Source organism: Paramisgurnus dabryanus, chromosome 21 (assembly GCF_030506205.2).
Source record: "Paramisgurnus dabryanus chromosome 21, PD_genome_1.1, whole genome shotgun sequence".
Lineage (NCBI taxonomy): Eukaryota > Metazoa > Chordata > Actinopteri > Cypriniformes > Cobitidae > Paramisgurnus > Paramisgurnus dabryanus.
The window spans coordinates 29,767,822-29,792,098 of NC_133357.1; the positions used below are offsets into that span (position 1 = coordinate 29,767,822).

Genomic DNA, 24,277 nt, shown 5'->3' on the forward strand with positions numbered 1-24,277 from the left:
GCTCCTCATCAGTGATTTGTTCAATGTTTAATGTGATATTAACAGGTATTTGTAGGGGGTTAGGTACGGAGAATGTAATTTTAGCCATGGTATGAAACATTTCTATGAGATCCTCAGTGTGTGTGTATGTGTGCGTGCGTGCGGGTGTGACTGACCGTATGTTAGACGATTTTGCTTTGAGATCGTTCCAGCGTTGGTTCATGTCGTCCAGTCTCTGTTGGAGGAATACAGCTTCATCTGAACTCCCCAGAGCCTTCACCATCCTTAACTTATTCCCCTCCACATTCCTGAACACATCATTATGAGCTTCAATCTCCGCCTGGATGTCCTACACAGAGTGACAGGATGAGAGAGAGAAAGAGATTTGGTTGAACTACACCATTTTTACCTTCATTATGTGAACTTGTTAAAGGGCAAAATAAATATATCAACAGTGAACAAACACCAGATATGCTCCACACCTTTTCATTGAGAGAAATACAATTAAAGCTGTGAGTCTGATACTAAAGCTCTTTACACACACACAGACACACACACACACAGACACACACACACACACACACACACAGACAGACACACACACACACACACACACACACACACACACACACACACACACACACACACACACACACACACACGCACAAACACTCATGCGCACGTACCACTGAAGTCATTTAGTAGAGGAAACTGAATGAAGTCCATTCCACAGTTAGACACTTAACACATTTTATTTCTTATCTCTGGTTCAAGTGTGTTTATGAAGCATATACTCCACTAGGGAACCATGGCCGCTTTGAATGGCCAGGGACTGTCCAAGAGGCCATATGACAGACAGATAAAGCAAGCAATCACGTTTGCTTTGTGCTGCGTCATGTTTAGGAATGAGGAAATGTCTCCACAATAACAAACCGATGTGCAACCACTAAATCATTCATTCATGAACATCTCTGAAGTTCATAACAACAAAAGCAAACAAATATTAAAATATCTCTTTTAGATTTGACTAATTGTGTCAAGCTAAACTCTTGGACGTCTTTATGCTGTAAACCTCGCATACTTTACGGCTTCGGGTGGACCGTTAAAGAACGCGGCACGCGGCTCCCAGAAATCCTGTATAATTCAACCAATCAAAAGACGACTTTGAAACTGCTGAAGTGTTTCCAGTTAAAGGATTAGTCCACTTTCTTAAAAAAAATGTCATTATGTCATCCAAAAAAACCCAGATAATTTACTCACCACCATGTCATCCAAAATGTTGATGTCTTTCTTTGTTCAGTCAAGTTTTTTGAGGAAAACATTCCAGGATTTTTCTAATTTTAATGGACTTTAATGGACCCCAACACTTAACAGTTTTAATGCTGTTTAAAATTGCAGTTTCCAAGGACTCTAAACGATCCCAAACGAGGCATAAGGGTCTTAAGGGTCTGGCGCGTCAAAGGACCGGAGGAAGATGAGAAGTTGTGGTTTAAAAGTGCATATTTTTTATTTCTCTTGCCAAAAATGACAATCGTTTTGCTAAATAAGACCCTTATGCCTTGTTTGGGATCATTTAGAGTTCTTTGAAACTGCAATTTTAAACTGCATTAAAACTCTTAATTGTTGGGGTCCATTAAAATGAGAAAAATCCTGGAATGTTTTCCTCAAATAACATAATTTCTTCTCGACTGAACAAAGAAAGACTTCAACATTTTGGATGACATGGTGTTGAGTAAATTATCTGGATTTTTTTTAAGAAAACGAACTAATCCTTTAAGTGTGCCGAATGTATCAGATGTTCAGCCAATGGTCCATGCCATGGGTGTGCAGGTAGCATTCATTATGATAGGCTGCACAATAATATTACTCTCTGAAATATATACTTTATTTTAAGCCCATTCTAATAAAGCAATTCATGCATCTAAGAATGCCAGAATGCAATGAAAAAGATAAATTGAGATTTCACATTAATTACATTTTCAAATGGGAAGTTGTACAGCTAGTTTGGATACATATTTAAAACACTTCAACTTAAAGGTACAGTTCACTGAAAAATTTAGTAATCATTTACTTATCTTCATATTGTCCCAAACCTGTATAAATGTTTTTGCTCTGCTAAACACAAAGACAGATGTTCTAAAAATGACAATAACCAAACAGACCTGGGGAACTATTCACTTCCATAGTATTATTTTTCCCACAGCAGAAGTCAATAGTGCACCATATCTGCTTGGTTACAAACATTCTTTAAAAAAAGAAAGAAATTCATACAGGTTTGGAAATAATTGAGGACGAGTGAATAATGACAGACTAATTTTTCGTCAAACTATTTCTTTAAATTGTCATTTTCTTCTCCAATATTTGGGTATAACGAAAAAAGCTGCCAGTACACGGAGTACACAGCAAGACAGCCGTCGGGGTCTGAGAACAGAGCTTACATCTCATGCTCTGAATATACAGCAATGAAAAGAGAAAAAATCCTGGGACATATATAAAGGGATGTTGAACAGAGACACTAGAAAGATGTTTGGGTCTTATCCAGTTAATTCGCAAAGTGCTCTCCACTATTTAACTCTCCTTCTGTCATTGCTTTCTGCTGTCACCATCCCCGATTTATTCAGTGGGAACACAGTGAGACGTTCTTAAATATATAACACAAAAGAGCTCACAACATACTGCCAAAACCATCAGAGTAGCATCCATTAAAACTGTCCCCAAAATAGTAAATCTATCCCTCTGTACATTTTGTGAGAGAATCACTGTATTATGAAGGTTAATTGTGCTTAGGCACAGTCTGAAGTAAAAGCTGCTTGGTTTGGCCATGAACTGAATGAACAGAACTGGAGTTCACACATTACTGTCTGACTTTCAGTATACACTACAAAGGACACAACAACCTAACTATTATATTCATCATGAGACACAATTTGTCTCTAAAGTAAACTTCCAGAAAAGAGATCACATGTAAAAAAAACATCTGTCGAATAATTTTCGGTAATTTTCAAAAACTTTTGTTGTTTAAAGAATGCATTGATACAGTATGTTAAATTGTTCTCTGATATCTACATAGATGGTTTGTGGCTTTATTAAGTGCAAAAAATATCCAGAGACAATTTAACATGTCCATTTACTAGGGATGTGCATTTATGTCATTTTTTCATTTCGATTAATCCATAGGTCTGAAGAACGAGTACTCGATTAACTGGGGGCGGGGCAATCAAAGGGGAGGGGCGTACACGTCATGGTGAAAATTAAAATATTTTTATTAAAAACACTCAAATAAAACTTAATTTTGAAGAAACTATGGCAGAACAATGAACACATACTAGATTATTAATGAATTAAATGTTTTTAACAGAAACCTCTGTGTGATGAAGTGAAACTAAAGGGTTAATAAACACAAACCAAAGCGCTTTCTATATGACACACTCTGCATAATATTAAGCCTTTATACAACATAAATGTACAATGTGCATCTATCTGCATTAAATGCAAGACTTCAGCTAAGTTTTCAACTAAGTTATCTACATTAAGTTTAACTCCCTTTGTGGGTGTGCATCATAAACAGCGCGCTTTTAAACACGTCCAGTCAAAGCACAAGCTCTGCTCTGATTGGCTGTTTCACAGAGCAGCTCCTTCAGTAGCTCTGTGTGTGTGTAAACAGATCTTATATTTAAGTCTGTATCAGATGAAGATACAGATTTTGAGGAATAATCAGTTGTTTGGAGATTGTTAAATGACGTTTCTGAGTGGTAAGTTTGTTTGTTTTTCAGTATGGACCTGCAAAACTTAACTGTAACATCAATTGTTTAACTTCAGCTTAAACGTTAGCATATAGCATTTACTAGCATAAAGCGCTAACTCAGCAGTCACAACTTTGTTTTTAGCATTGTAACAACATTGTACTTAATTTAATGTCGGTGCGAACATCTCGACTGTGACATCACAGTTGGTGTTATGTTGAGATTGGTTTGTTTTCCAACTGTCTTTTGCATGCACAAGGTTTACATAAGAAGAAGAAAACAATCGTGTTTAAGGATCACGATATGTCATTACCATGTACTCCTATTCTCCTATTAATCATCTATGCCTACATAAATACAGTTTTACATTCTATGGCACGTTTAAGAAGTGTTGGAAACTAGCCATTCAAAACAATTCACACTTGTGAAAAGAGGCTGTTGAGATAAATAACATTTCTTTGTTGGACAAATGTTTGGATCGTGACATAAAACATTAACAGGTGTATAGATGATCAAATGAGACTCAAGTGCTTCTCATCAGCATTAGTACAGTAGATGATACTATAAAAACAGAAAAGCAATGAAAAATAATAAAGCGCCATGAGGCTCTACAGAAACATCAGCAAAGTCAGAGCAGATAAATATCTGAACCTTCAGAAGTGACTTAAAGTCAGCCAATTCAACTGGAGCTTGTTTCTGCAATCATCATTAAACAGTCAGATAAAGGACTGTGTGTGGTCCATAGACGTGCAGTGTGTGTGTGTGTTTGTTTAACAAAGAGATGAAAAAAATCCCATTTCTACTGTTAACTTATAAATTCTTAATAAAAGCCTAATTGTGATTAATTCAACCACAAAGCAGACACACAGACACAAAAGGAAAAAAAAGACACACACGTTCTCTTCTGGCAGTCTGACTATAAAACATAATAATATAAAGCTTATATAAAGTGAAATAATTGTTACGCCATCAAAAAGACTCCCCAGCGCTGTTGCAACTTTAATTTAACCAGACTAACTCCTAAGACCAGGAGCAACTTGCCAGAAAAAAAACGGCCAATTTCATCTTTTGACCTTTTCCTGTTGTTTGATAGAAGCACTCAGATCAACCACAAACACACACACACACATCCACGCACACACAGAGGTCATAATATACTCTGAAATAACACACTTTCACAGGTCGAGGATGAACTAAGTGTTTTGAAAGACCTTTCTTTTTTAGAAAGAAACTTAATAACTTTTACCTGTACTCATACAATCTTCAAATAACCAAAAGTAACAATTTCTTTAAAGGACTCAAGCATGATCTTGTGAGACTTTAATTTAAACATTGTTTTTAGCTCAATTTTGTATCAGCAACACCATACAGGAGACAAAATTAACTTTTCACTCCACCTGCTAATATTAGAGAATTGAGACTTCTTTCTGACCACAAAATAGCCACACATTTTGGTCCCTATAGAAAATTGAATTTCTTCCTTTGACAAACTAGCGCAGGTCAGCAATGAGACGGATGATGTTTTTCAGTAGATGTTTGGTGGATGAAATTTTACTTCTGGTCTCTGTTTGTTAGTAGCTAGTAGCGAAAATAACAAATGTTTTGGTTTCCTAAGATGAGGGGGGGAGATGGCGATCATGGATATCCGCTACAGCTGATCTGTAGTTAAGATTGTACACATTATACAGTACACATTTTACACAGTAACGTTAGCTAAGTAGTTTTTGATATGCTGTAGCTATGATTTAAACTAAGGTAATCTACTTGTTGTTTATTTGGCTTGTTATTAGAAATAAAGTTCCCTAAAAGGACTCAGTTGTTATTGATTCTTTGCAGAAGTTGACCAGAAGTTACGTTTGTTGCGCAAAAGCTGTTTTGGTTATGTTGTTACTGCTGAAACGGTCTATACAGAAAAAAATGGTTGGGTAAAATATGGACAAATCCAACTGTTGGGTTAAATTAACCTAGAATATGTCTATATTTTACCAGCCATAAAGTGTAAGGTCAAACGTTTAACTTACACTATTGATTATGTTATGTTTATTTCTCAATAAACCCAATAGTTACTTTGATTCAGCACTTATACAGCACACTGTTAAAAAGTCTGTAGAAAATACACTAGTACTGTCAGCTGTTTGCCAGTAACTTAATATAGATTTTTATTTAAGTTATTTCCTGGAAACAATTTGTTCAATGTAAATGAACATTAATCATTAACAAGTCTTTATCTTTACAGAATAAAACTAAAATAACAGCCTCATGCAAAGCATTCTGGGAACAAATCTGAAGGAAAAAACAAACAAACAAAAAAAGGTTGATGATGATTTCTGGTTCCCAGAATGCTTTCCTTACGGCTGTTATTTTAGTTTTATTCAGTAAAGATAAAGACTTGTTAATGTTCATTTAAGTTTGAACAAACTGTTGCCAGGTAATAACATCAAATTAAATCTACACACTGAAAAAAATGATTCATTTAATTTACTCAATTTTTTTAAGGTAAGTGGTTGCAATCAATTTTTGTTTAAGCTACATTTAAACAAAAAAGATCAAGTAAAATAAAATAAAAAAACTTTTGTTTAAATGTAGCTTAAATAAATTGATTGCAACCACTTACCTTAAAAAAAATGAGTAAATTGAATAAATGATTTTTTTCAGTGCAGTAAGTTACTGGCAACCAGCTGAATACCTACAGCTAATGTTTTACAACGTAGTGTTATTTTAAACAACATTGTTCCTGCACATTTAAACAACCCAGAAACAAACATCAGATGTGACAATACCTCCTCAAACTTCTTGAGGAAATCCTGCAGGCCAAAGTTCAGACCAATCATCATGATTTCTCTCTCTTTACAACTCTACATTTCAATCCCAAAATGCCAAAGCTGGAGATATGAAAAAGCTCCCGCGGGCCACACACACATTAAACACCTGACGACATACAGTAACGTGTGTGGATGAGCACAAGCCATGTTCACAGCAAATCTGTAGTAGTATGTACATGCTCCAATCTTTATTTTCTCACAGTTCAGACCTCATGTCTGGGTAAAAAATGTCCTGAAGAGATCGGTAAAGGCCTGGACGTTGGAGGAAGCTACTAGAGTACCGTTTATCCATATATCTACTGATCAGTGTTTGGGAAAAATTCAGCTGCTGTCCTCTTAGTGGATCCAATCTGTCAAACACACAGAAAGCGTCTTGTTTCTCCTGAAAGCTCCGGTGACCCTCGGGCAAGCGTCCGTACTCAATTACCCGCGTCAAAGAGCCTCTGTATGGGTCGTGCTGGCGGGCAGAGCAGAAGGAGCACCACAGATGTCTCGATCTCTTGTGCAATCCGAGTCAACTACCTGAGAGGAACCGTGGAGATCCGATTTTGAGGAGACATTAGCAAAGGGTTTAGGCCAGAATCAGCAGTAAGATATATTCATCTTCAACCTCATTTAGACCTTCATGGTTTCTATTAGCACTAGAGGTAGATCCTTCAGAATAAAGCTTGAAGATGAGACTTCCCTCCCGGGCACAAATATTCAATTTCCAACTTTAGGGAAGTGCCAGCATGAAGTTCAAAAAGTTTCCCTGGCTTGATACTTCTGTTTCTTTCTTCCTCTTCACTGACTGCTGGCTCTCAGACTGGACTTTTCCCGCTCTCTCTCTCGCTCGCTCACTGTGGTGGCAGCTGTTTATTATTTTATTCAGCATCCTCTGTTTCCCCTCCCTCCACTCCTCCATCCCACCAAATTAACACACACACACACTTCCTGTAGAGCATGGGCCATGAAAGAGAAAATATGCACCGGTGAAAATGAAAGAAATCTGAACGTTTAAAGAGAGAAAGTGAGGGAAGAAAAGACTGAGATAAGAAAGTTTAGTAAAGGGTAAAGTTTTATGAAGTATCGTGACAACTGATTCATCATCTGAATAAGTCTGCAGTCATGATTATGTGAATCTTAAAGATAAATGGGGCAGAGAGAGAGATAAGACCCATTTAACGCATATACTATATGTCAAAGTGAGAAAAAGAGTATCAGGAAAGAATAATGATGTCATATTGTACAGTCAACATAAACGGAGCAACACATTTCAGAAACACGATTGCAACAGCAAAATATAAATGACATATTGTAAGGTATTGTAGTGATATGTTTAATGACATTTATAGCTGTATGTGCACCTGTATAGCTCAGTGGTAAAGCATTGTGATAGCAGCGCAAAAGGTCACGGGTTCGATTCCGTAAAATTGTCAGAGAGGTTTTTGTGTGAACACAAACACGTCTTGTAAATGTTCTGGGATCGCTCCCGTAAAGAGGACCTAGTGACATTGCCGTAACATTTACAGAACACATTCTGTGTGAACAAGAGGAAGAAACAATGTCCTAAGGGGCGTGACGTAGTGAGGACGCGAGTGTCATCGCAACAAGAAGTTACGGTTGAGCTCTTTGACACTGGAATTTAAACGCAGATAACATTCACGACAAGAAATGACGGCAAACTATACTGAAGCAGAGATCAGGGAGCTTGTGACTATCAGCGCTAAAGCTGAGATCATTCATCAGCATGACCCAACAGCACTCACACGCTCCTCATGATCATCAACAAAAATGCACACGTGAGGTTGCTCGAAAAAGAAATCACAGCAAACTTTGGATGTTGTGGAAAAAACTTCCAAGTGCAGGACTTTAAATATGTCACAGATTCTGGAAAATCAGTGGGAATGAACCAAAACGCATTTTTCGTGTCTTATCCGTAATTTCTGTAAAACAAGTATACCTCGTAATGCTATGTAAGTCGCTTTGGATAAAAGCATCTGCCAAATGCATAAATGTAAATCTATAGACACATTACAATTGCACTTGTACTACAGATGTTGAATTTGATCAACTATGTGATGTTACAGTAAATGCATCTGCAACACTGCAAGTAAACACTTTAAAATATAAAAATATCTATTCATTACATCCTTAAAGCAACACTAAAGAGTTTTTGCTCTTTGCTCCACCTACAGGTTGTAAGCAGAATTGTCCATTACCACTGTCGTAAATAATTTAGCCTACTGCAGCAAAGCTGGCTCTGATTGGATTGTAGGTCTGCCGTAAAGCAAGTTTTTGTAGTTTTCACTCGAACTACAGGACCGCGACCCGACGGTTGGAAACTTCTTTAGTGCGCTTTTGGCCGATAGAGGGCTGCAAAGCGAATGTGAAAGTGCCGTTCACCCTGTTTTGAGTGGATGAACCACTGAAACTTTTTTGGAAACGTTATTTTAAGGTAAAAAAACTCTTTGGTGTTGCTTTAAATATTCCATCACGTTTAGTCCACAGTTTGATCCATCGTTTTCCTTTTTTTTGTCGGCAATTTCTTACTTTATCTTTAGATATTGCTTACTCTTCACTTCTCGGAGTTAAGCAGGCGTCCTTTGAAATTCATAACATACATATGGGCTTCTCTCAGCTTGTCTAAATACATCAAGTCAGCGTGTCAGGGGCCATGTGGTCTAAACTTCCCAACACAAGCGTATTCCCAAAGAGCCAGCAGGAAAAACAGAAGAAGATACTGAATATTCATCAGTCGAGCCCTTTGAAGAGCTTTTACTTCATTAGCACATTTACATAATGAACATCCAACGCTGCACGATTGATGCGTGTGAAGTTTTGTGTGTGTGTGTAAACAAACCCTGCTGGAATACAATCAAATCAAGATACAAATATGTTTAATGCGTAATAGTTCATGAGTTACATGTGAGTGTGTTTGTTTACACAAACAATAGAAATGCAGATGACAATTAGAACGCAGTAAAGCTCAGAGGCTTCATCAGGACTAGGGATGGGCATTTGATTAAATTTTTTTAGTCGATTGTCGGGAGAATTAACGATCGACTATCGATTAATCATTAATATTTTTATGATAAAAAATAATTATTTAACATTTATAATTCAAAATGTTGAATACAAAAATACAGCGTGTTTTCCTCCATGAGACCTTTATTACAAGATCAACTTGTGGCAAACAGTTGAACTACATTTAGTTACACAAACGGAAGATATATGTGCTTGAATATGCGGTGCTCTAAAGCAGTGGAACCTGCAGCTGCGAGGCGCATTCTTAAACAGAGATCTCATTTGTTCCAAAAAATCATGACCTCTTCATGATAATTTTTTTTAAATCAAAACGGAAGGTCACAGATAACGGAGTATGGCGTCAAATATTGCACCCTGGTGGTAAAATGTTGAATTGCAGCCACACAGTGAAATTCATGTATTTGCTTCAAGACACACGCTACGCTAGGCAACGCAACCTGCATTAGATAAAAAAAGTATTCGATTAATCAATAACAAATTAACGTCATCGACTAAATTCTTAACGATCAATTATCGATCGTCGATTAATCATGCCCATCCCTAATCAGGACGCAGGGATACAATTAAAAACTGCAAGTGAAAGTTTGCAGGGAATTATGGGAAGGGGGTCCGGATAACACATTTAAGCCGAAGTGGACAATCTGACTTGCACAAACTCAAATCATACACAAACACACTTTGATCTTGTGAGCTGTAATGGACTGGATTTATTCACAGGTACATCCCAGTCCGGTCGGCATCTGTAAATAACTGATAATAGTGCATGTGTGTCTGTACATACTTTAGTTTGCGAGCTAAATTGTCCCCAGAAGTTAACTAAATCTGATAAAACCACCTTTAGGGCAGTGGTTCCCAATCTCGTTAAAAAAATCTGTAGTTTTTACGGTAAGAAACTTGTAGTTGTGGTTGCCAGAAAACTTCTGCAAAAATACAGGAAATCTAAACAACTTTGCAGATAAAAACTGTTATGAAATACTGTGGCATTTTCTTTTTCATTACAGCAAAGTTGTGTATATTTCACAGTTCTTAACTGTGTATTTTATTAACTGATGTGACACTGGACCACAAAATATATTTGATATATGTACAGAAGGAAATTTACTAAATATCTTCATGAAACATAATCTTTACTTAATATCATACACTGTAAAAAATATGCAGCATTTTTATTAAATCAACCTATATTTGTATGTTACTTTAAACGGGACATTCCACAAGACTTTTTTAAGATGTCAAATAATTCTTTGGTGTCCCCAGAGAACGTATGTGAAGTTTAAGCTCAAAATATTATATAGATAATTTATTACAGCATGTTAAAATTTCCACAAAATTTGTAGATGTGAACAAAGATTTGCCGTTTTGGGTGTGTCCTTTAAAATGCAAATGAGCTGATCTCTGCACTAAATGGCAGTGCTGTGGTTGGATAGTGCAGATTAAGGGACGGTATTATTATAATAAGATGCTTTTCTGACATCACAAGGGGAGCAAGATTTCAATAGCATATTTCACGAGCCAAAACTTAAAATAGTAGGTTGAATTGACTTGCAAAACCAAGCTTTTTTAACTTCATGCCAGTTTTTTTACGGTTTAATGATTTTTTGCATAAAAGAAAAATCATTTTTTTACTATTGCTACAAACATAACTGTGCTACTTAAGACTTTTAAGAGGTATTGTGGTCCAAGGTCACATATTTGTCTGTTAATATAAATCTGCTTTGTACTTAATAACAAATACCACCATAACACCGGTGGCAAAATAGATGACCACATGCTGAATGTTTGGCCCTAACTTAATCATTATTCTGATATGGAAAACTTTACTTATCATTCTACATTCATATTAATCTATGAAAAATGCATTGTTTTGAGAGAGGATCATGAATGTGAAAGTATGAATGCATCACATATCTTTAAAGTCCTTCGCATCTGTTGAAATAGTTTGTTTGTCTAAAGAGACTCTTTCATATTTAGATGCAACAATCCAAAGAATTCAGCAGAGTTTTGCTCTTGATACCTCATGCACAAACTATTTAAACAATATTTATATTTATTAATATACATACTTTATATCTAAGCATTCTCTATATGTAATTGCTGAATTAAAGCCATCTGACTACTTTAAACCTCTATGTTAAAACATTCATCACATATCCTAAAATAAACACTGGAGCATGAACTCAATGGATCTTTGGCTGGACTTTAGTAAAATGCGTGTCGGATACAATTCATCTTTAATCCCTTTGCTCTCATCACTTCTCATCAGATCTGAACAATAAAATTAAATAGTTAAATAGTGCTGACTTTATAAAATTTACTTATAGTAAAGATAAATGCATCATAAACATGATGTGTGCATGTTGTTTGAACAAGTATTTCAGGAAATGATAAATCAGGACATTAAGCAAATAACGTTCCTACAGGATCTTATCTGCTGATCTACAGTAGCTATAGCTTATCTCCCAGAGTCTCAGGAGAAATCCCACTGTTTGCTTACAGATATGTATGCTTATGGTTTATAACACTACAGTATTTACACAGCAAAACGCATCCTGAAGGCTTTAAAAAAATCATATCAATGATGTTGTACTTTTCTTTTTCAAACTAACTTTGCCCATCATTTTTAAATGACATTTAACCACATGGAGATACATTTACTAACAGCTATGCATTTTGGGTTTTGCAGTGTAGAGCTAAACATACATCATCATTTACATTGAAATATGAATGGTTTCTTTACTTTGCTGTTACTGTTGGGAGCCGTTCACTATTCTGTCATTACTGTAATCACTGTAATATACTGTAACCTGAGGCATAGTTTCAGCAATATCATATCTTCTGTAATGGGTTTGTCTGGCAGTCAATCTGTTCTCCAAACCTCAATTCCTCTCTCATTCACCAGATCTGATGACTTTCTCTCTCTCGCTCTCATCCTGGCATCATAGTGCTGCATTCCTCTGTAATAACTCACCCCTCCCTCTATCAGCTCAGGCTTATCATCAGCCCAGTGTAATAACAGCACAGTAATAACACACAGACGACCGCTCAACCCAACAGGTCTGGATCAAAATTAAAGCTCAAATTATTGATGAAAATATAAAACGTGCAGTTAAACTTGAAAGTTGAAAAATAAATATTATATTAAAAAATTGCAATATACTAAAGAGTTAACTTTATTATTATTATTATTATTATATTATGATGATAAATAGTAATTGTATTTATTATTTCAAGTATAGTAAATAGCACTACCATAATTAGCGGGCCGTACCATACACGCAGGGTTGCTAGTTTCAGCCTGTGTCAGTGATCATTTTCAAGTCCAGCATTACTTTATGTAAATAGCAAATGCATTTGCGCCCTTAAAATAGCATAATGAACAACGCGCCACTGACTTTAAACTTTTTTTTTCTGGTCAGTGGCGCAATTGTTTTTTGAAACTGCAAAATAACATCAGGGATGGTTTGCGCCGGAACACGCCTCCTTTTTTGCGCTGAACCGCCCAGGGAGCGCAAGTTCATTCCCTAGTTTGCCGACGTGCGTCTGTGGAGTGAAAAACCCGCTGTGCGCCGGTGCAAAATACGAATGATACATGCGTCACTGACAAAGTCAATTGCGCTGGGTGCAAGATAGGGCCCCTTGTCTTAAAACCGAAATTAAACTGGTTTTCCTTGTGGAAGGTCTGCATTCATTAAAAATGAGTCAATAAAATATTTCAAATCAATTTTTAATGCTTCTTACTTTACTTATGATTTTAATAGCCGTGTAATAAGCAGGATAATGTACGGGAAGCAGGTTGTTATCGCTGAATTAGCCCCTTCAGTGTGATTCTGTTCACACTGTCGGGGCTTATTTCTGCGATAACAACCTGCTGCCTTTACACTATCCCTTACTTAAAATAAAGTGGCATCTATATACTTGAAAACCTATGGGTGAAGTGTGTAGATAAGTTTAAATGTGTTCTGCAAGTGTGGAATGTGAGGGTGTGTAAATACAGCAAATCAGATTTTCAACTTTCACACCAAACAAACAAAGCAAATTTGTGTCTGCACCCAAACCACTGCAAGCACTGATAGTGGACGATATTTTCATGACTGAATCAGCATTTACTAGAAGAATCAGATCACAGTCTGTGTGCTAAACACATTACTAATATGCTGAAATAAAAGCACACATTATACTCTCCTGATCTTCATAAACACAGAAAATCCACCAAAGAGCTTCAGTTTAAAGCTAAAGCAGGTGCCGTGGGAAAAAGGCTTTTCCTAAACATTCCACGGAAAATCCACTCATGTGAAACAAACACACACACACCCATACTTTTCCCCATCACAAATGATTATTCAGTAAAACAGGAGATGTGCACTGGAACAGGTTTAACTGTGGGTCAATGTATATATTTAAAATGATATGGTATACATGTGATTTACAGTGGTCTGTGTAAACACACCATTTTAATGATATACAGTATGGTCATTCTGTGTTTGTTTTTTTAACATGCCGCGCATTAAAGGTGCAAAATACTGCATTGTAATAATCTGTTAAATTGTTCTCTGATATCTACATAGACGGTTTGTGGCTTTATTAAGTGCAAAAATATCCAGAGATGGTTTACATGTCCATTTACAACCCTAGGATTTGCCTTTACAATGAAATGGTCTATTATTACCTTATTTGGTCATGCATAATAATGTTGAGCTCTACTCTGATTGGCTGTTTCTCAGAGCAGCTCCTTCAGTAGCTCTCTGTGTGTGTAAACCAACCCTATTCTTAAGTCTGTATCAGACAAAGATCCAGATTTTGAGGAATAATCAATTGTTTGGAGATTATTAATAGATGTTTCTGAGTGCTACGCTTTTTTTCAGTATGGACCTGCAAAAACTTAACTTTAAAATCAAAAGTTTAACTTCAGCTTAAACGCTAGCATATAGCATTAACTAGTGTATAGCGCTAACTCAGCAGTCACAACTTTGTTTTTAGCATTGTAAAAACACTGTAGTTAATTTAATGTTGGGGCGAACATCTCAACTGTAACATCTCAGTTGGTGTTATGTTGAGATTGGTCTGTTACCCAGCGGTCTTTTGCATGCACAAGGTTTACATAAGAAGAAGAAAACAATCGTGTTTGAGGCTCACGATATATTTCATTACCATGTACACAACTCTTATTATTCATCTAGGTCTACATAAATACAGTTTTACATTCTACAGCACCCTTAAAAAAATCAAAGGTGTGGGTTTAGTAGCTGCTTAGGTTAAGGAATGGATAATACTTTGCTGCTGAGTATAGTAGATGAATCAGTTTAGTGGTTAAGGAACCAAAAGTAACGAAACTTAATTTTCCCTCTCTCTTTTTTAAACAGTTAGAAATGAACCGATGAGCGTATTAGAGATACTGTACTGTACCACTGCGATGTAGTTTATACACACGCATATACAGTACTGCACTCGCACAGGAGCACACGGGTGGCAAAATGTCTGTAAAGACAATCAGAGGATAAAAGAGTTTCCACCACGACCAGCGTTTAACATTCTTTCTGTCTCAGAGAGGAAAAGGGCGTCTGCCAATCTCTACTAAACATCAGAGAGAGAGAGAGAGAGAGAGAGAGAGAGAGAGAGAGAGAGAGAGAGAGAGAGAGAGAGAGAGATGGTCAATATTCAAACTAGAGCAGCTATATTGGACTTGAAGATCAAAATCATCAGACGGTCTGATAGAAGGCCAGTGAAACACAATCTCTCTCTCTCTCTCTCTCTCTCTCTCTGCACTCATTCAACTCTAAACTCAGGGCTAAAATTGACTGTGTGTGTAATATTGTGTGTGTCTAGTTGCTGTTTCAGGCATTAGTGAGTGCTAATCTATCAGCTGTGCTCGTGGACGCATTAAACGCAGCATCTGTCTGTGCAGCAGATCACTCTGACCTGAAACCTGCTGCTAAACGCGTTTTATATAATCATTGAGATGAGCTAGAGAGAATCAGACATGCCATAAAACTGAGAGATTCCTGTTAGGCTATTAGAGTTTGTGATTGAGTCGATTGCCCTCTATGACAGTGAGACGTAAGGACCAACAACAAATCAACAAATTACCACTGAGAGAAACATCCAGATCAGAGCCTTCTGTAGTACAATGACACACAACAAATCTGGCACTTATAAAGATCAGATTACTTTAGCATCAATTGTAAAAACATTACATTAGCACATGTACTACTAAAATGTACAGCTTGTAATGTTCTGTAAATTACTTGTAAAACATCACAAAGCTTTGCAACAACAATAGCAAGCATTTTTGTGAAGCAAGGTAAACAGTACAGCATCTGCCTGTCTGCCACAGCATGATACAGTCAGAAATGTATGATATTTGATCCATAGCTTTATTAGTTCGTATGTTGCTTGTTCATATTAGTATTACCTTGATTAACTTTAGTTATTTATTTCACCATTGTTCTTTTTTTATACTCTCCAATTATGTAACCCCACCTGTAAAAACCTGGCAGAAGTTATTTTTGGTCATTTGTCATGTTCTATAAAGTAGAGGAAATTTGGTGAACATATCACATTGATCTTTTTAATACTGACAGTGAAGGCACTTGTGTGTATATATAGCCCAAGTGTTTCAGTTGTCCTTTGTCGGTCTTTGTTGGATGTAAGGTTTGGCTTCTGTGTCCTATTCTGTTTATACCTGAAAAACCTTGTTTCATGTTTTTGCTCTAAATAAATGTCTGCACTTTCACCTGCTGCCTCTGCTTACCTCTTACCAACATTACAGTCAGACAAGCAGTCTTAGCATTTTTAATAAAATGCATTCTGATTGAAACAGCATGACATATAATGCTCAGTGAGTCTGTTCTCAACTTGAGCGAATGCTCTACTATTCAGCACAATGGTAAGCTCTTAAAAATCAACAACATAACACAAACTTTTTTAAATACTGAACATTAAACATTAATACATTTTCTCATGTTTTCATCTTGATTAGAAATGCATACAATAAAACCCTAATTCTACATTTACTCTCACTATCAAGTCCCACATAAAGCATGCCGGATGAATACAGTTATCAAGCTAATTACATGGAATTACTACAACAAACGAACACAGATATCTATGTTAAAGTTACACACAATATTAAGTTGATGTAATTAGCAACATTATTATGTCTGGACAACTCAATCAAACAGTTTAACTAAACATGTTACATTAAATCAATAAATATTTTTTTTTTAAACTTGCACCAATGCATTAAATTAAGTAGTGGCAACCGAGCCCCTGAATTAATTTTTGGATTGTATAAGACAATTCTTAAAGTCTCAGAAATGCAAGGCAGGATGATCCAGACTTGGGTTTGAACTCAAGAGACGTTGTTACTGATGTTACTGGGGTAAGACGGTCACCCATTCATTTATCATCTGCACACCCTCAATGAGGAACTACTGCTTACATCAGTCAAACACAATCCATTTACACATACACAAGATCAACCGTTCTCTTATTGTTCATAATGTCATGCTCTTTTCTGCATTTATATATTTCATTATTTTCTTTTCTCATATTTTATTCTTTGTTATTGCTATTGTGATATTTTACATTTCTGTGAATTATTTGTTTAAAGTGCACCTATTTCATTGCTAAAAACAAAGTTATTTTGTGTATTTGGTACAATGTGTTGGAGTGGTTTATGGTTAAAAACACACTATTTTCCACATACCATACATTTTTTGAAGCTCCAGATATCCCTGCCTTCCTCAAACACTCTGATTTTGTATTAAACTCATTGATTTGAAGACTGCTGTGTCCCTGATTGGCAAGCTAATCTGTACATTGTGATTGGCCTGAATCCCTCTGACGTCAACCAGAAATGTGACGCTCCTTACCATGTTTGAAAGATTCACTCACAAAACAATGCAATGCTAACAGAAGTCAGCTGTGAGTCTGAAGCGGGATGAATTATGATAATGTCGTACTTGTCTACATCACCAATCCCAGAATGTAAACTGTTGCCTACAATCTGAGTGTTTGTTTTAGTAAAAAAAAAAAAGAGATTTACGTTGGAGACGATAACTCGCGTCATAGTTTACCTTGGGGTTTGTTTTGTTTGCATATCGTTACCATGTACTAACACACACTCACACACCAAAGGAAATGTAAAATCGTGAATCGGACGATAGTTGCTTTTTAATGCAAAATGTTTTGGCAATATTGTAACTGCTGTAAATGCATCAGGCCAATAAAGTAATAAAGTGAAATTGAAAACTGAAAAAACTGACAGAAAGCAAGAGAGTAAAAGAGAGTGAGAATCTGCCTTTCCAAAAAAGATTTGCGCAAAACTTAGGCGGTATTTTCTAAATATCTATAAAAAAAAACTTTTGTGAAATGATGGCGTTTCCCCAACTGATGATATGTGACTAAAACATAGTTTTTTCTCTCACAAAGTCATTAAGAATATCACGTCAACAGAAGTTGGTTATCAAGCCATTAGTTTAACCGAAGAACACTTAAGGCAGCAGTATACTTTTTTTCTGCACCATTGTCCGGCTCGTGTTGTACACGGACTATAGACCAATTTAGAGTAGACGTCAAAGTTACGTCACTGCAAGCTGCGCGCGCAATGCGGTTGCAGAAAAACAGTGGAAATGAATTAGACACGAGTGAAAAGAGCAAGATAACTCACTAGAAAATGTCCTGTTGTGCTGTTAAGTGTCAGAATAAGAATGCCAAAAAAGATGGCTTTCATTTTTATAGAATACCATCGTCAAAGACATCATTTGAAGATAAACGTAGGTGTTTATGATTACAATAAGCCCTTAAACGGACAGAATGGAGCGAGGAAATCATCTGGAAATCTTTTAATAATTAGAATAGAAAATAAGTAGAGAAGATGTCCGGTGTTCTGTCGAAGTCTGTTCCCTCCATGTGTTTCTTATAGCGTTTTTATCACGTTACAATTATAATTTATTAAGGAAGAAATAATAGAAAACAGGAAAATTATGAAATATTTAATAAACGCTATTATATATAATACATGATAGTGTTGCTTTTACATGTACTTTAGCGATTCAGACTGTAAAAATATTTGATTTAGCAAAAAAGAACAATACATATACGTTACATACATGCATATCAGTAGCCAAGCCATTTAAACTTTTTATCTATCTAAAAAAAATAAACGTTACGTGATTAAAACGCTATAAGAAACATTGCACTAAAGGGAAACATAAAGGAATCAGACTTCGACAGAACACCCGATCCATAAAAATCACGGTTTAATGCTAAAACACTTCACAACCCTACTGCGGAGCAGTCACTTTCTGCAACCAGTTTGGCTCCGCCCACAAAAAACGTCATCTCTGTTTGCAAACACGAAATTGGTCTATAAGCGGACTATATGGGCACTGTACGCGCATTCTCAAATTTTGGGCAGCACGCAGACAACCGCAGACCCTCTTGATGATGAAAATGCATACGCAGACATCCCTAGTATACCCAGGGCTTTAGGAGTTTTATCCAAACCTTATTGGCAAAGAAGGCCTCTTATACTTAAGAGCAGACAAATCTGAGGCATTTCTATGAGGCTTTAGTTCATACCGCGTCATCTTCAAATGATGATTATGTGATTTACTTAAATCAGGTGAGCGGAAAATGCATAAACTTTATGTTTCAATTGCAGGTGAAATACACCTCTTCCGAATTTCCTGAGAAACCACCTCAAGTTTTTAGCAAAATATGGGAGTTTTTGTTCAATTGATGCGTTTCCATTGGCCGTATTTTCAATGTGCACAATTCAAATGTTAATGGTAATGCAGCTAGAGAGAGGGCGAGTGAGGTGAATGTATGAAAGCGAAATGTTAATGAACTTCATTAGCTAGTATGGAAATGTCATCTAGGGGGTGATAAAGTCAGCATGAGACATCATAACTCAAACAAGCTTAACAAACAAACAACAACTCAACTATTCTCATGTGAAACGCCTCTGTGTTTGCGTGTGCGTGTGTAAAATGCACTGCTAATGGTCAGTACATTACTAAAGAGAGAGAGAGAGAGAGAGAGAGAGAGAGAGAGAGAGAGAGAGAGAGAGAGAGAGAGAGAGAGAGAGATATGCGGGTCTTTCTGGAAGCATATAGCTTTGATAAAACACACAGTTTATCTTGTGATGCTGGGAATCAGTGGTCATTACAGCAGAAACATCAATGTGCTGGAGTAGAAGGTCAGGTGATCTGATAACTTCTCGTTCAGTGCGGTCAGCAATCTTCTCTACAAATACAGTTATACTCCATTCAGAGTAAAGGAATGTACACTATAACAATCCATCTCTCTCTCTCTCTCTGCTCCATTAGACAGTAAGTGGACTGAATGTATTATATGCAGCTGATTAGATTTTAGCCTTTAATGCATAAAAAAAATCAATGACACACACACTTACAAATAAAGCGTGCAGCGTTCAACGCGAGTAACATTTAAGTGCATGTGTTCGTGTCGGCGTAAGGACACAAATGTGCTGCCCATCTGTTAATGCACTTTACTTTAGTTTATATTGCAGAAGAACAGGGACGGCTGCTATGATGGTAAATATTTCCTGCGACAGTATAAATGTGTCAAGAGGGATTTTGCTATAACACTTATATCGCTGTAAATATATTTGCAGGGCTATCAGCAGGCAGGACTGCTTTATGTTATTTGGAGACGGTAGTGACAAAAACACGAAGCTATGTGAAAATACAGAGCGAGAGATGATAAAATGAAAAGGAAGAAACTTGTTATGAAGAGTCAGGGGATTGCTGAGCAGTGTTTCAGCAAATAATGCATTTATATTGAAATGAACTGATGTGTGGTGGTCACAGTTGTGTATATTTGTCTGTCTGCGAAATTCAGACTAAAGTCTCATAATCTAAGTCAATTACTCAGTCAATATTAAAGATATCAACATTATATTTTCACAGATTTTTCTTTAAATATGCATAGAACAGGAAATCACAAAATGATTTTATCTAGGTCTTCACAGACTGGGTCACAAATATTAGCAGCTTTTTTGGCCACTCCATGTTGGTGTATATTATGACAGTCCATGAATAAAGTAAATGCAGCATGGTCTTCATGATGTTGTGATCTAACAGGATATTTAAGCACAGCAACACAAACTTCAAACCAACAAATACTGTTAGAATGGCACTGATTTACTGACACACCATCTCTCTTTCTCTTTCTCTTTTCTTTGAAAGTTGAAGGCTCCTGGGTAAAGACACACAAAGCTCAAATGGAAAGAAACAAAGACAAATAAGGCAGTTTTGAATAAATCAATACACTAAAAAATAAAGGATTAAAAAAGTCTTACACAGAAATGAAGCCGGAGGTCTAGAGTGACACATGAATGTGGTCGAAAGTGGATGAGCTAAAAGCGTTTTACACCCCATTTACACCTGTTTTTAGTGTCGTCCACTTGTGATCCGATCGACCAACAGCTTTTTTGTGTTGTCATGTTTGCTACAGACATAAATGATGCACAAAGAGCTGTGCTGTCGAACAATGAGAGTCATAATGTGGTTGAATTTACAAACCAGAGAAAGTGAGAGACATGAGTTTAGTGTATTGTGTCAGCTGATATGTGCTTTGCTCTCATTTCTTTGATCTTCCCTCATTAGGGGACGAGACACGTGTCACTTCTTCAAACCATCCCCTCCTGTTCAAAAACACGCAGACACAAATAAACCACAGCGAGACATACCTGACAAATCATTCCCGGAAGTTTCCATCATTATTCTGCATTCACTACATCTACAAATGTGTCTGTAAATTACTGCGAGATGTCTCTCTGACGTCGCATTCAGTTTTAATGAAGCTGATCCTCTCAGCCCGTGTTTCACAAGCATCCAATCACCAGTGCTTGACCATTTTGGCCGACATCCAGTAAGCAAGGCGGCCAATCTTTAAGAGACAATGTACGGTCAGCTATTCATTATCTTAAAATAAAATTCAACCTGGTGATCGGGACTTGAAACGATTAGGGTAAATTATCTGGCTGTACATTATGCTGCTTATTACTGGACATGCCTTTATACCATATAAATAAATAATGGTGATGAATTATTGATTAAGTTTAAATTTAAAGTTGACAATGTGAAAAGAGGGAGAGCGCAAGTTAAATGAGAGACATAAAACAAACTCAGTTACGATGGATAACCGTGTCTAATATACACCTTAGCAAACATTACACGGAGAAGATTTGACTGTAGGGAGATTGATGAGCAATAAAAATGCTAAAAATATTATGAAAGTACATTATTGTCAGTATAATGTTGAAATTAACAACAGTAACTATATTATTTCAGACATCTACAGAAGCATTACATAAATGTGCAATATCTATTTAGGCTGCAGGGACATTTTTGAATAAAATAGGAAACTTTTGGGTTTCAGCTGACACACCCACTCTTAAAAAAGTTACTTAAAATGATTTTCAAGTTCACAGCGATGCCTTATGCTACATTCACATCAGCCGCGGTAGAGGCATCAAACGCGAGTGATTTCAATGTTAAGTCAATATAAAGATGCGTAGGCGATACGTCCGCGATAATTAATGATAAAAAATTGTCCCGATTGAACTACGGCTTTGTGTAGTAAATGCCGCTCCATCTGAAAGCAGCTGATGGCGATTTATTACTAATCACAGAACCGGCTTCACTGAAGAGATGCGCAATGACAATCACATGCGAAATATCACACATCCCTACTTAGAAGAACCATTTTTGGTTCCTCAGAGAACCATTAAAGCTTCTTAGAAGAACTGTTTCTTTCATACTTTTCCATACGCCTTCTTCAGCATGCCACCATGCTGTTTTAAAACTGAGGCTGTGAGGGATGGACGTCCAGAACGTGCGTTTTAAACCTATTGTTTTGTCATTGAAAATACATTGTTTTACAAATTTCCACAGGACAAAGACATATGGGACATATGACCTAATTTTGAGATAAGAGCAGCGCAATTATTAGTTTTGTTATTAACCTGTTGGCTAAACGTTAATTTATAATGTTGTAAGCATGTATACTTTTCTTTAAAACACTAATAAAGTCTAATAAAGAATAAAGAAATTGTATTTCTCCCTATACAAATAAACTTAAATATTCTCATCTCAAATAAGGTCATGTTTCCCTTTCCATTTTTTTTACAATCCATGATTTCTGAGGTTCTTTTTTCCTGTGGAAATATTTAAAATGATGTATTTTCTGTGTTTTGATGTCTGAATGATCCTTTATGAAACCATTCGGCCAAAAATGGTTCTTCTATGGCATCATAAAACAACGACTTTATTTTTAAGAGTGTAAAAGCCTTAAAATGAGTAAATATTAGTTGATTCATTGATGTGGCCAATTTATTGGTAGATCACTTGTTGACATACTGTACCTACAGTATGATTAAGTTACTTCCTATTAGTCAGTGAGGTTAATGAATATCATCCTGGTGTTTACTGTAAGATGTGAAGCTGATTTCGGTGTGAGGGGAACAATAATATTGCATGCTAGTGTCAAACTTGTTCCCATGTTAAACTGCAAAACACAAAGGCAATTATTTAATCAGTGAAAGATTGAACATGTGGTGTCTATATACAGTGAAGAAATAAATAAGTATTTGAACACCCTGCTATTTTGCAAGTTCTCCCACTTAGAAATCATGGAGGGGTCTGAAATTGTCATCGTAGGTGCATGTCCACTGTGAGAGACATAAAAAAATCCAGAAATCACAATGTATGATTTTTTTACTATTTATTTGTATGATACAGCTGCAAATAAGTATTTATATAATAAATAACCGCTATGTTATCCATTTAAATAACTGCTATATATATATATATATATATATATATATATATATATATATATATATATATATATATATATATATATATATATATGTATAGCAGTTATTTAAAGGGATAAATGGAAATTCTGTCATCATTTACTTGCCCTGATGTTGCCATAAACCCGTGCGAGTTATATTTAAGATGTTTTGATCATTGATGATAATCACACAGTTGATGGTACCTTATTGGAAACCTCTAGGATAAAATCACTGTACTTGTGGTTTTCAGATATTTAAATGCAAAAATCGTACATACTCCAAAGTGGAAAATGATCATAAAAATTTACAATGACTATTGTTGGTGCTACAAAATGTCTACAAATTCACGATAGGATTGTTATTAAACTCTAAATCAGGGGTCACCAACCCTGCTCCTGGAGAGCTACCATCCTGCAGATATTAGCTGTGTCCCAATTCAAAGGCTGCGACCTTCTAAGGACGTATTTTAAGACCGATTGCGTCACAGCAGCGCGACTCGAGGCCAGTAAGGCCGTCCCATTTCAAAGGATGCTTAGAATGAAGCCTCAAAATGCGTCCTCATTTCTCCGCGATGTTAAGGATAGAACGAATGGATCCTTAACAGCCGAGGATATCCCTAGAGTCATTGCGCGTCTGCAACGGCTGCATATAATGGGTGGATATTCTAAAATAAACAATTAAAACCTTTATTAAATAAAAGTGTATTTATCAGAAAACATTTTTTCTGGTCACTGTTTTAGTATTATAAGTTATGTTTTGTGTTAATAATATTCTTTTTATGTTGCGTATATTTATGAGGTTGATGAATTTGGTAAACTGTTGAATAGTTTAATATACATCAACGTGAAAAATTTCAAAAATAAAATAATAATTATTCT

The 24,277-nt window shown here is 36.2% G+C and overlaps 1 protein-coding gene across 6 annotated transcripts in view; it reads right to left on the reverse strand.

Annotated features, from left to right (window-relative positions):
* utrn (utrophin) overlaps positions 1–24,277 on the reverse strand; it is a 221,429-nt gene that overhangs the window by 97,065 nt on the left and 100,087 nt on the right. For all 6 annotated transcript variants that reach the window (XM_065286533.1, XM_065286535.1, XM_065286534.1 and 3 more), the window contains one exon: positions 156–328. In XM_065286533.1, coding sequence (XP_065142605.1) covers positions 156–328 — 173 coding nt within the window. The remainder of the gene's footprint in view (positions 1–155; positions 329–24,277) is intronic.